This window comes from Chinchilla lanigera, unplaced genomic scaffold, assembly GCF_000276665.1.
Source record: "Chinchilla lanigera isolate Chin_1 unplaced genomic scaffold, ChiLan1.0 scaffold00039, whole genome shotgun sequence".
Taxonomy (NCBI): Eukaryota; Metazoa; Chordata; class Mammalia; order Rodentia; family Chinchillidae; genus Chinchilla; species Chinchilla lanigera.
The window spans coordinates 9,416,332-9,430,562 of record NW_004955440.1 but is presented as its reverse complement, the minus strand read 5'-3'; the positions used below and the strand labels follow the sequence as shown (position 1 = coordinate 9,430,562).

Genomic DNA, 14,231 nt, shown 5'->3' with positions numbered 1-14,231 from the left:
ATCTCAGAAACATTTTAATAATAAAAGAAAATGCATTCTTTTTCATAAAATTTCTTTTAGAAATTCAAAGCAAACGTTATAATGCCAAGATATCAGAAAACCAGAGATGGGGCTTGTTATTCTTCCTGAAGATCACAGAAAATCCAACATTGAGAGCCTCATTTCTTTCATTAACCCAGTATCTTTCATGTTTTTTTTCATCTTTCAGAGTTGCCGAGGAGCATTTGTTTTTGGTGTTGTTCTGGATTCTTAAAATATTTGGAGATGCGGTATCACTGTTAGATCTTCTTGGCAGGTTTTAATAAGATAGGAAAAACTGAGTTTCTTCTGTGTGTTTGTATCTTGTCAAAGAAACAAAAAGGAAGCTAATATTATTTGCTCCTGAGCTCAGTGCCTTTTTCTGCAGTTCAAACTTGAGAAAGCTCCAACTCAGCTTCACCTGTGTGCACACATGCTCACCTTCTCACCGCATTCTGGCTCTGCTTAGCTGCTGCTTTATCAGTGTTTCCTTCTCCTTTTACCCTGGGCAAAATAACAGCCTCTTCCTGACACTCTTCTAACACTTTCTTAGAGCAAGACCTGACAGTGAAACATACCATTATTTGTAACTTTATTTACTTCAGGGCTTCTTACACTAGATATGAACTATGCTAAAACTTCCTCTTTTAGTTCTTTGAGCTGTACACCATAAAGTATGCAAATATGGAGGAAATAATTAATATAAATGTGTTAAATGGATGAACGCTAGGAAAGTAAGAAGTAAGTAGAGTGTGTGAGGGTACTGAGAGTGGAGATTAACTGACACAGCTGCATTTTCATCCTAATTGGTCTAGAACAATGGGCCTCACCTTCAGCCTTTGATGTACTATTTTGGAACAAAATTCAAGAACTTGTCTTTCTAATAAGCTTCCTGTTGATGTTCATGCTGATGTCCAGGGAATCTCATTTTGTTTCAATGAAGTAAATTTTTATACCATTTGAAATTGTATTTTTAAAACGATTGCTTAAAGTCTTTATTGAATCAATTCTTCTCTCATTTTATTTCTCTTGAAAAATTAGCAGTGATTCATCCAAGGTAGAATTCTTTAGGATTATTTTATATTGGAGAGGTAGTCACAACAAATATTCTGTTTAATCAGGATACAGGAGTCAACTCTCATGCATAATAGAAGTGATTATATGTTTGATGCCATTTTTAAGTGAAACAGTGTATTTTTAATAAATATAAAAATAATATACTAAAATGTTCATGGCATAGGAAATACCATCTTAATTATTTTTCAGTGGTACTGTTCTGTGATAAGCACATCTCATGGCTGCTGAGCAGTCTCCAGAATTCTCACATTTTGCAAAACTGAAACCTTGTGATGGCTGAGCAATTACTTCATATTTCTCCTTTTTCCAGCCCCTTCCTAGAAATCACCATTCCACTTTCTCTTATGTGAAGTTGCTTAACACCTCATATCCGTGCAGTCATACAGTACTTGTCTTTCTTGTGACTTCTTGTTTTACTTTTGCACAATATCCTCAAGAGAAATGCATGTTGTAGAATGTGTTAGACTCTCTTTTCTTTCAAAGGCTGAATTATGTTTCTTTGTATATGTGGTGAATTGACAACTGGCGGTCAACTTGTAACAGCCAGCTGAAGTGAACCAGCATGGTGCTGGGTGTGGGAGGCCCACTTGAGGATTGTTGCCAGCAGCACAAGCAGAATGGGAGAAGAAGGAGTTAGGCTGTTGGGAGCTGAAAAAGGCTGTTGGGAGCTGGTAGAAGCTGTTGGGAGAGTGTTGAAAGCTGTCAGAAGCTGTAAGGAGCTGTTGGTTCTCTTGGAAAAGCTTGTCATGCTGGCTTTCCTGATGAACTTGGCTGTTTCATCCTCTGAATAGCTCCGAACCTTGTTATTGCTGAGAATGGCTTCGGTTCACTTTGGGGGAGCTCTGGTTCTTACTTTGAGCATCATTTCTTGGCTCCAGCACAAATCAGTCAGCCTGCTAGCATAGACCCTTCATCCCACTGGCACAGATTTTCTAGATTCCACTACTGACCTTTGGGCCTTCACAGCACAGATCTATGAAACAGGCCTGTGTGAGACATTGTCATGAGCTTTAGGCCTCCAGTTGGACTTGAGGGGTCCTTGTTATAGGCTGTAGGTCTTTAGCTGGAGTCATGCAGGACATTATTGTAGAATCCAGGGCCTCAACTGGATTCTTTGGTCTTTAGTGTGTGGAAAGATCTCCTGCACTTTCTTGTATCTGATTCTTTGCATGACTCTTATAAATAATCTTATATAATATGTGTCCTTTATTACATTGTTCCCCTTGCGAAGCCCCAAACAACAACAGTATGTATATCCACGTTCTTCTTCTGTATTCACTTGTTGCTGCACATTAGGGCTTCTTCTGTCTTTTTGCTATTGTGAATAATGTTGTTGTGAACATAGGTTACACATACCCTTTGTTGTGTCCACCTTTTATTCTTTTGAATATAAGCACAGAAATAGAATTGCTGGATTACCAGTAATTCTATGTTTATTTTTTGAAGTAATTTCAAAGGATTTTTCATTTTACTGTCTACCAACAGTACGCAAGAGTTCAAATGTCTCCGCATCCTAGCTGGTACTTCTCATTTTCTATATTTTTATACTAGTCCTAGATGTGAGTACCAGGTGATATCTCATTCTGGTTTTGACTTGCTTGTCCACAGTGGTCAGTGATGTACAATGCAACTTTTAGACTCTTCTCATCCAGTACCACATCCTGGTGAGCTGAAACACACATCAAGGCACAGGCACCATTGTCCAGACCTGGCTTAGCTCCAGTGGGTCCTGTCAATGTTGGCGATGTTCACAGTGGGACATATCACCAGGCCCCTGTTTTCACTCTCTAAATAATTCCCTTCCTAAGTTTTAAGAACTCAACTATCAGTAACTTTTAACCTTTTAACATTAAAATCAAAATATTCTTTCAACTCTAGAATTATAATTATTTTTCTTTATGGGGTCTGAGAACACATCTCTTTGTAACTGCATGTTATTTATCTGTGTAATGCTATCATTTATGCCACAAATTCCCTCAGTTGATACCAAACATCATGCAACTGGATATTGGTTTTGATTACTTTTTTCTCTTTCTAGAATTATATTGGTGCTGAGTAGAACAGTGAAAAATAATAAATATTGCAGTTGCATTATTTCAGAACAGCATGTCCTTGTGGTTTTCATAACATGCAAGCTAAATTAGAATTATTTATACTAAAATCACATTAGCTGAGGCTCTTGGATCCTGAATACCCTATATTTTACCTATTTTATTTAATCTGACGAATGAAAACTGGACTGTGACTAAGTATGTGGAACAACTTTGGTTGTAATAATTCCATTCAACCTTGTAGCCTTTTTCTTTGACATAGAACACAGTAAAGCAAAGCTAAATATGACAAATTGTTTCATATTTTACACTTGTGCTACTTACTTTTAATATAAACATGAATTCCCTGAAAACAAAGTCAGCTTATTCCATTATCTTCAGAAAGTTAGCACATATTTCTCAGATGACTCTGACATTTGTCTTCTTTACTAATAGTGTGCAAAGATGGCTATTGATATAACATGCTTACTGTTATATCCAGATAGCAAAGAAAAAACCCTTCTAAAGCAAGCATTACACTATCATCAAGTAAGTGCCACAAAATGAGAAATATTCTAATATTGTGTTGAAAAGAATTGCTTTGTGCTCTAAGTGCTTATAGAAGATGTAAATGTCTCTGCCTACAATTTTCAATCAGTATCTCTATTGTTCAGGGAAGTCGATGACAGAATAAGCACCCGGTAAGTATTTTATTCAGAGGAGGAAGAAAACAAAGAATATGAGTTCAAGGTAGGCGGACAGGTGGATTTAGTAGTACTAAGGACCTGCTGATTCCAGACACTATCACAATGGCTCTATTATTTGTATAGCAGGAGAAGAACATTGTGCAGAAAAACTAACTTAATTAACAAATTTATGTTAAAATTGCCAGTAGTCTTACTTGGAGGCAGATCCTTCATTTTGGGAATATAAAAATACTCCCTGAAATGCCTTAGCCCATCTTCCTCATCGAGGCGGAGGGCCACCTTCTCATCAGCTGGGTGGCAGTTGAGTTCAGCTGCAGTGCGTTGTACTCTGTCAGCTGGCAGCTCAAGAGGGGAAGTCTCCATTACAAATGGTGCTCTGAAAAGGTAAAAAATAATAAAACAATCCAGGCAATCTCAATTTTGAGGGGAAAATTAGCTCTTTCTGTAATATACCTTTTTAAACAACAGGTTAAGACGATCATTTTCCTATGCACTAATAATAACAGAAACACTGAATCTACTGGTGATATAATTGGTGAGACTCTTGAAGACTTTGATATAGGGAAAGAATTTATGAACAGAAGCTCAGCTGTGTGAGAAATAATAGTAAAAAATAACAAATGAGAATATCTGAAATTTAGGTTTTGCACAGCAAAGGAAACTATCAATAATATGAAGAGATAACCCACAGAGCAGAAAAAATAACCTTTGTCAGTTACTCACCTGAAAGAGGACTAATATTTAGAATATATAAAGAACTAAAAAAAATTAGACCACAAGATATGAACGACTGGATTAAAAATGGGCAATCAAATGATTTAAAAACTTCTTAAAAGAAGAAGTGCAAATGACCAATATGTACATGAAAAATGTTCATCCTCTTTAGCCATTAGGGAAATGCAAATCAAAAAGCATTGATACTCAGTATTATTTCAGACAGAATGGCAATCATTGGGAATTCAAAAAGCAAAAAGTACGATGAGGTCTTAGTGAAAAGGGAATCTTCTACCATGTTGGTGGGAACATAAGTTAAATCACTCAGGAAATCAACATGGACAACCCTCTAAAAGCTAAAAATAGAAATTCAATTTTACCGAGACATACTTCTTCTGTCATTATATCACATCAATACATGCACACCTATGTTTATAGGGGAACAATTCATAATAGTTAAATTACAGAAGAAGCCTAGGTAAGCATTAATGATGAATAGACAAAGAAAATGTGGTATGCAGGAATCGTAAGTTCTACTTGGACATAAATTCAAGTCATCTGTAGGAAACAGGTTAATCTTGATGTAAGAGGGAGGTAGACTTTTGAAATGGGAAAAAAGAGCTGGGATGAGGGAAAGGGATGGGCAAGAAGAGGGAGGAAAATTAAAATGGGTTAAAATACGATAGATATATGTACTAATTGCCCAAGATGATTATAATGTCAGATAGTTACAGCTATGAAGAAACAAAGCACAGTAAGGAGATGGAATCACTAGGTTGTAAAAGGGCAACATTAGGGTGGGTATGTGCTTTTATTCTGAAGGAAAAGTGTGGGATCATTTCTAAATCTACACCTGGGCCTGAAGGAGACAATAGCAAGGGCAAAGGTCCAGTGGAGGAGACAGATGTGTTCTTTTCCCTAACTCACCGCAGAAAGCTGAGAAGCCTGATGATGATAGTACAGAATGTGCAATGGGCACAGTAGAAAGTTAATCATGAAAAGCTTGGAAGGGTGGAAAAGAATTGAATATTTTTCCAAGTTGAATGGGAAATCACTGGAGAGTTTTGAAGAGAAAAGTGATCACATAATTTTATATTAAATACAAATCACTGCACTCTGAAAAGTCATAAAATTGAAGGAGACAAATTGGGGTTATTATAGTAATTGAGAGAGAAGGATGAGGATTAAATTGTGTCATGAGAGGAAAGGTGGAAAGAAGTGCTCTGAATTTTGATTCATTTAGGGGAAAAGTAGATAAGACTGTGACAGATTCTCTGCTGAGAACAGGGAAAGCGCCTATTTTTAGTATCGGAATCTGAGGAACTGCGTGAAATATGATAAAATAAGATATACGCGGGAAAGAAAGATTTTGAAGAGCAAATTCAGATTTCTTTATAGAGCACGTTAGTATTTAGGTAATTATTGAATCTCAGGTAGCAAGCAATGTCCAGGAGACAGTTAAGATTTGGGTCTGTAACTTAGGGGAATATTGAATCAAAAGATATATTCGGCATTATTTAGTTTATCCATGATCTTTAAAATCTAGAACCCCCAGGAACCAAATCTAACACAGAGATGAAGCTCCAGAACTTTATTTTCATCATTCTTTCTTCTATATTCCTTTCCCTGTTCCCACTCTAACCCCATACAGTGACAGAGAGCAGTTGTACATTTGATATTATACAATGCCTTTCAAATAGTCATATTTCCTCTGTGCTAATTTGCATTCTTCTCCTTGCTTGACTATTTCCTTTTTTAAACTGTCAGTTGTGTCCTAAGTCGTTTTTTATATTCTTATGCAAAGATATTAAAATTCATTTGTTCATTTTTTGGTTTAGATACAGTTGTGGATCCCAATGGCTTTAATTCATGATTTTGTACTAAAAAAAAAAAAAATCAATGATTCTAACATCCATGTTGATGTGCTTTAAGTAGCTCAGTATACTAAATTGTGGTTTCTGTGTCTCCAAATACTTTTGTTTTATGTGAGTTTTCTCGTGTCATTTCCTTTGCCCAAACTGTTCAGCTTTCCTTCTGTTTGTTCAGATCTCAGACACATTTCAGAGTTCTCGCTTAACTTCCTCATTCTTCCTGAGGGGTGCCGTGATATTTCTGCTGAAAGTAGTGCTTTGTAATTTAAACATGTGTAACTTTTATAAGTACATCTTTCCTGAGAAGTAGCACATTCTGCCAGGTGCTATATTTATTTACACCCCCGTAAGTGGAAAAGGTGAAATACGCTTGCCATGCCTACAGCTTGATTCTAAATGGTTCCCTAACTGTAGCTTGCCGATGAGGGAACTTATTTTTTGAATATCAAAGACAGTGACTGTACCACTTGGTACAACTGATCGGTCAGAGTCAATTACACCTTTGCTGGACACATGAACAACGAAAGCAAATGTGCTGTCATGTCAGTGGCCTGTGCATGACCCTATGAAACCTCTAACCAAACAGGGCTGAAGGTGTTTAGCTGAGCATGTAATCAAATTCTGTCAAGAATCTGATCTTTAAGATGTATTAATTCCTGCTGTTAGAAACAGAAGAGTGAATCTGTAAGAGTCAGAGAGAAGCTAAGAAGTGATAGGATTTAAGAGAAGCTGTGTCCTGAGTGATTATTTTTTAAAGGAAAATAGAAACCGTGAGTTGCTAAAGCAAGGAAAGCATGAATTAATTCCAGCAGTAAGAGTCACTTTGCTACACAATGGTTGGAGATCAAATAGTCATGGCTCCTGAAAAAATGACAAGGAGACAAGTCTATCCTGAGAGTCACTTTATCCTCCCACGCAGCAGATTCGGTCCAAGACCCTGGGGTCCTAACCATGTCACTGTTTAGGAACTTCTATGAGATATTTTCCTATTGTGCTGTCAAGTATGTTCTCAGTATAAACTTGCGACTTAACACAGCTTCATTGAGGTTTCAGGCTACTCTACTAAAGGTAGAGTCTGTCTGGGGCCTAAGTCATGTTTACTTTATGTTTATGTTCACCCCCCTGTCGAGCAGAGTCGGTAAGGGGAAATACCCCCCAAATCAGAGTTCAATAAGAAAATAAGCAGAAAAGCTGGGCAAATTATGTAATATAACTATTGACCAATTCTTAAAAGGTTACCCTTTCTCTTCCTAATCACATGGGAAATAATTAGAAAATCATTTCCAACAAAACTCAGAATCAGAAGTTTGCCTCATATTTGGAAGCATTTTGGGAGAGACTTTGAAATTTTATTGAAGATGACTTTGAATTCAAATATGTTTTGTTTTTTGTTTTTGTGGTACTGGGAATCAAACTCAGGACCTTGCGCTTGCCAGGCAGGTGCTTGTGTCACTGAGCTATATCCCCAGCCCTAGAGGATTTTTTTTTTTTTTGGTTTTTCTCCGGTACCGGGAACCGAACTCACCACCTTGCGCTTGCCAGGCAGGCGCTTTGCCGCTGAGCTAAATCCCCAGCCCTAAATTCAAATATGTTACTTAAATAAATATTCAGATTAGTTTATTGCAAATATTAACTAATATAGTTAATCATTCTGAGGTAAATTCAACTTTTCTATTAAAATGCTCTTTAGCTTTTTAATATCCATATTTTATCCCTGTAACAATCTTACAGCGTCAGAACGGTTTCCCCTCCTTTGGAGACCAAACCTTGGAACAGACAGACTGGAAACAAGGTCAGGCTGTGATGATAACGCTGTCCAGTGTTTGCTCTGAACTGTGCCTCAGGTGCTGACCCAGCTGGACTTTGTGAAGGAGTGAGGACTAACACATGGAGTGGAAATCCAGCTCAGAGACTTAAACGCATCTTAGTTTCCTTTCATCTTGCTTCCTGACTTTTAAATCTAATGTTTCTTTAGCTCTTTCTCTTTTACTTTTATTTTTTTCCATCTTGCAATCAACCTACAAAGCACCATGTAGTATATTCTTGCATGTAGTCTTAAACAATCTTTCTCAATCTGTTACCAGCCAGGCAAAAGTTACAGTCTAGTCCTAATTGTGGGCTTGTCCCACCTTGGGTATTATACACTGGATAGGAGTCTCTCAAAGAGTGTACCCTGATTCACCCCACCACCATGCACAGCCTCTAGCAGATGTAAATATAACCCTCTGCTCACTTCAAGGAAGTAATTTATTAATTTATACTTTGCCACTTAATTCTACATTCACCCCATAGGTAAGACAATGCTTTATAAGCCATAATTTTATGCTTGGTTTAATATTTGAAAGTAAATTGATAAACTTACATATTGAAATTAAAAATTAGCTTTTCTTTGTTTTGTTTTGTTTTTTCCAGTACTGAGAATCAAACTCACGACCTTGCACTTGCCAGGCAGGGTCTGTGCCCCTGAGCTAAATCCCCAGCCCCAAAACTAGCTTTTTATAACAAAAGACTTCCAAATATTTTTATTTCACTATTAAGTGCTAATTTTATTTAGAATGTGGACAAATACACCAAATCATTTCAAGCAAGTCGCATAACTTCTTTAAGTGTACTGTTATATAAAGTTGAAATTTATTTTCTTAAGACAATCATTGTTAGGAACAGTTCACATTTGTGAAATCTTTTATAAAAAGGACAAAGGATGCATTTATGATAGTCTTTATATTAATAGCTTTTGACAGAAATTGCCTTTTTGTCCTCAATTTAGCTTTAGAAATTTGGCAAATTGGGTTTTCATGATGCTATTTAGATAAACCAAAACTTTAGAGGTAAAACTGTTATCTTTACTAAAAGCTGATTTTATGGTACTGTAGAATCAGGACATCCTACTCAAACCCTGGTCAGAGGTTAAACAGTTAAATAAAGCATGGTGAGTAAGCAAGAGTTAATCTTTAGACAGTGAAGTTTCATGCTTGAGATGAGCAAATTGTACTGAGTTCAAAGTTTAAAACCTAGTAAAATTATGTATATAAGTATATAAAGTATATATTTGTGGGAAACATGGAATATTTCATTGACAAGGAAAGAAAAATCTTTAATTGCATAGAACTAGTTTCTTTAACTGTCATTGTGAAATGAATGACATTTCAGTCACAACTGCATCTTTCATCTCCAGAATTGAAATGACTTCTGAGCCTCACAGAAGGAAGACCGATGCATTTGTTCCAATGCTGGTACCTTAGAAATACACCATCTGTCTCAAAATAAAAGCAGGAAAGGAAAACCAAAGCCCATTCAGTAGATAAAGAAAAATACTTTCTTCTGTTAGGCAAATGTTTCACAGAGTAAAAGGGGAAGAAAGTTCACAAGAATAGACATTTTCACTTCTCTAAATATTTAATATGACTAATTGCAGCCTAAGACAACGGGAATTACCAGAAAATGGAAGGGAAGTTTTAAAACTTCTTTAAAGGTATCTTGTATTTCATCCAGAATTTGGTCTAACCTTACCGTTTAAATTCAGGTAACTGCAGGATTAACCTTTAATTATCAAATGTAATCAAGTTTAGTAAATGAATTACAGTTGGCAGTAATTCTTTTTCAATACATTGCAAAAAAATCTCTATACTTAACCTGTTTTTAAAGGTGTGGACTTTTAGGGAGATTTTACCATTTTCTTGATAAAGATAGTTTGGGGGAGGAGGAAATGAGCAGAAGAAACCTCTGAAGAACTGTGACAGTTGTAGCAGAGAAAATTTTCGATAGGAAAAAATCCACTGACCGAAACATTTGTGCACAAAGTGCCTGCCAGTGTCTTCCCGCTTACCGGTGAGGAATCAGCGGAGTTCTCAGCCTCCAGGACCTTTCAAGGAACCTCTCAAGAATTCTTTGCAACTTGTATACCAGATCGTAGGGTGAAAGAGTAAAAGAACTGCTCAGACTCCACCCTGTGGGGAATTTATGTGATAACTTTAGTTCCTCCCACTTTAGCTAATCTAAATCTCCAGACGTGAGCGCGCGCACGCATACACCCGCGCCCCCCCACCCCCCCCCCCCCCCCACACACACACATAGAGAGCTAAGCAAAATGCTGCTCTTGCTCATTCATGAATTCAAGCAGGTGTGCTTCTGCTGAGCGGTGCTTCCCTCAACAATTCTGACCTTTAGACTACAGCAACATTATCTTGTCCACTATGTAGTGTGTGAGCTAGCAAATTTGTCCTGGAGCTAAATTTCAAAACTTGCACTCATTCCTTGCTCTGGAATACTCTACACACTGGAGAAAAATTCTCTTTCAACTGGCGACTTTTCCTTTGGATTTTGAGGCTGCATCTCAACACCATATGCACTGTGAGTTTTTAGTCCAGGGCGGAGCTGGTGGTACCTAAGGTTTTTAGTTAATAGTATAAAGCAGGAGATTATTTCTAGAATACTCTTTATGTCTAATATGTGGAACTTAAAAACTCTCAGGTCATGCCAGGGATGCTGGAGTATGCCTCTAATCTTAGCTACCTGGGAGGCTGAGACTGGAAGATTGAGAGTTCAAGGCTAGTGTTACTGAGACTTTCTCAAAATACAAAAAGAAGGAAAAGCAGGGGGATGGTGGTGGTTAGGGATTGTGCCTCTGTACTCCTTGGGTTTCATGTCCAGCACTGCAAGAAAACAAACAAGCAAAATGAAACAAAACAGACAGGACATTTTCTAGTTCATAAATCTAACCAGTAAGACAATCACAAAAATAAATTAAGCCAAAAACTAACCTGGGAAACTACATTATTGTCAACAATTCTAAGCCAATGAACTCTATTCCTCTACCTATGTTACCTCTCCAGACTTATTCCAAAGCTCCATCTTTTGATGATAAATGTTCTTTAGGTATAATATTTTAGGGCAAGTATTTTTAGAATTAGTAGTATAGATCAATATTGGACCTGAATAATGGAAACATTTATGTTTGGTTCAGAACCCACCACACAGTGGATAATGGATTATTTAATTTAATTACTTCTCTAAAGTGTTCGCTGTATGATCTTGAGCAATTTACTTCACTGTTGATAAGATGCAGGCTCTTATGTATCAGAGAAACACAAAAAATATCTTCCTTATAAGATTACAGAGATAATGAAAGAATACGCATAAAAAGCCATTGTACCATAGTGCTTAAATCAATCAGCAATATGGTCTTTATTTTTTAAATTAACCATACAAAAATCTCTGCCTTTTCATCTCCAAGAGGAGGGGATAGAAAATATGAAATTATTGTTAATACAAATTACTGAGCAGTGTAAATAATTTATATTTCATTTCATTAATCCTATTCTTACAATATTAAAAAATTGAGAATTCTCATTTTATTGACTTGGAACAATAAAAATTTAAATATAGTCACAGGTTTTGTCTTTGCTTTTCCTTGTTCTATAAAAACTTTGAGAGACTGGTTCTAGTCTACCATGTGGAAGTGAGCTGGTATGGTGGTGGTGGGCCTCTGTCATTTTTAGTAGGAGTGCAACAGTCCATGGTTGAGTAACTATAGATACAAATACAGGACTAAATTTCTTGTTTTTATATTGTTTCTTGTAAAATCTTCCAGTGATACCATTTAATGTAATTCCATCAGCATGTCATGTTAAGGAACTATTGTTTTACATTACTACTTTTGCAACAGTTGCTTGGAAATCTAAGGTACACTACTGTTTCTTATGATTTGTGGAATTTTCTCTTTGACTGTCATTAAAGTTGATGACTTGACTCATGTAAGAGGTATATCAAGAATACTGTATTGTCTGCCACAACTTGAAATGCTGGGCTCAAGATGGTCAGCAAAACATATTATAACTGAAGCCCTTACAAATATAAAGAATTCCTCTTCCCATGGAGGTCAGAAGAATTAAGATCCACTTTGGAGCCAGACGTGAAGGTACAAAATTTTTCATTTTTTAAAATACAGAAAAGAACAAATAGAGTGAATTTCCACTCCTTCTTTTCTTGAAAACAGAATAAAAGTCCTGTCAGGAGAAATTGTATCAATACTTATTTTCCTATTAATTTCTACATGTGCTATCTCAGTTACAACTTGATAGGTCTTTGAAAGATAGAGGCTGCAATTTTATCCTCAGAAGAAGTGGCACATGAAGGGAACAAAATAAATATTTATGGAATTGGTTAATTTCTGTTTGTTTTAAAGATTTATTTCCTTTCATTAAGACACGTGGGCGTGGAAGAACTTTTCTGTTGAAATCATGAACCCTACTCTGCGGGTCTGCCCACTGTAGGTAGGCCGGTCCCTAGCCGTGAATTCACATGATGCTGCCTGGGTGACTAACCACTTTCCATCTGGTGCAGCACATGTTCCCCTGGTAAGAATTCGGGGACCTGCTACCAGCATGACCATAACACTATGGTGTTAGATGTGCTGTTCATTCCAATGGGCGACATGACAGACCCTGCTCCTTGGTGGCCAGTCCAGGTTCTCCTGCTAAGAGTAGCCTCTAATAGTAGAAGAAAGTTACCTTGTGGGACAAGTTGGGGAAGAACAGATTAAAACTAAAATGAAAACAAAAATGCACTCTCAAACCGAAGTATCTGGGAAATTTCACATCACTTTTTTTTTCCAATGAAATAAAAAGCTTTTCAGGAGTTCAATTCTCACTTCCCCAAAGGAGAATTTAATCTGAGTCTTTTCTGGGACCATCCTACACTCTTCCACAGGGTGAAGTTCACACATGATTTACACAACACTCTGCAGTCTAGGATAGAGCAGACAGCTTCTTTCTTTCCCTTCTTCTGCCTCTGTCCACCCCACCCTGCTCTGCATACTGCAAGCATTTGTCTCTTCTGCTTGGAGGTAACCCGGGTGACATATCACAAGCTTCTCAAATGATGGGTCAAGGAGTTCTCCTCAAGCAGTTTCTATTCTGAAGCCAAGGAACACACAGTCTTCTCCATACGAGGAGGGAAAATACAGCTTTCCCTGTGCACCAACAGAGGATTGGTGCCTGGATGTCCACAGGCCCTAAAATTCCTGGATGCTTAAGTCTTTTATATAATATGGTACAGTTCATGCATATAGCCTACACATATAATTCATATGATATAGAACATTTCTAGATTACTTATAGTAAGCAGGACATTGTAAATTATATATTTGTGCAATATTAGTTATTCAGTAATGGTAAGAAAAGAAAGTCTATATGGATGCACTTTTTTCTTAAATATTTTCTGTCCATGATTTGTGGAACCCACGGGTATGGAAAAGGAGCCATGCAAAGAACAGAATGGACCTTTCCCCGACTCTTCTCTTTATGTTTCTCCCTTCTTTCTCTCCTGTCCTCTGTCCTGCCTCCACCTCCCTTCCTCTATTCCTCCTTTCCCCATCTCTCCTCTTCTCTACCACTCCCTTTTTTTCCCTTCGCCCCTTCTCTTTCCACTCCTCCCCTGCCTGTTTTTTCCCCATTTCTTTCACTTCTCTCCCTCCCTTACCCCTTCTACCGTTTCCTCTCCTTCACTTGTATAACAGGGAAAACAAAGCAAATTTATAGACTAATAAATCACTAGGCTCTCTGAAGACCGTCTGTTCTCTACTTCCCATGAGATATGTATTTTAGGTATTAGAAATATTTACTAGTAGCACACAGGGACTTTCTGAATATCCTACATGTACTTTCTTCATTTTTTTTCAGAAGAAAACATAAATGCTTATTATAAACCAAAGGTGTTTTACCAGTTAGTCATTAAAATTCATTTCAAAATTAAAGCTCCTATGACAATTCACTTCTCCAGATCAAAACTTCCCTCCATTATTAAGTTCACGAAAT

At 37.0% G+C, this 14,231-nt stretch overlaps 1 protein-coding gene across 10 annotated transcripts in view; it reads right to left on the bottom strand.

The window, feature by feature from the left end:
• Positions 1-10,422, bottom strand: part of Kynu (kynureninase) — a 116,627-nt gene extending 106,205 nt beyond the window's left edge. For 5 of the 10 annotated variants that reach the window (XR_001235273.1, XR_001235271.1, XR_001235274.1 and 2 more), the window contains exons 1-2: positions 10,199-10,422; positions 4,027-4,208 (exon numbers count right to left, since the gene is read on the bottom strand). Coding sequence is in view for 6 of the 10 variants with exons in the window: in XM_013517494.1 (XP_013372948.1) it covers positions 4,027-4,208; positions 10,199-10,206 (190 nt within the window). In the remaining 4 variants the exon portion in view is untranslated. The remainder of the gene's footprint in view (positions 1-4,026; positions 4,209-10,198) is intronic. The other 5 variants (XM_013517495.1, XM_013517496.1, XM_005390779.2 and 2 more) reach the window with 5 other exon arrangements.
• Between the last annotated feature and the right edge of the window lie 3,809 nt (positions 10,423-14,231).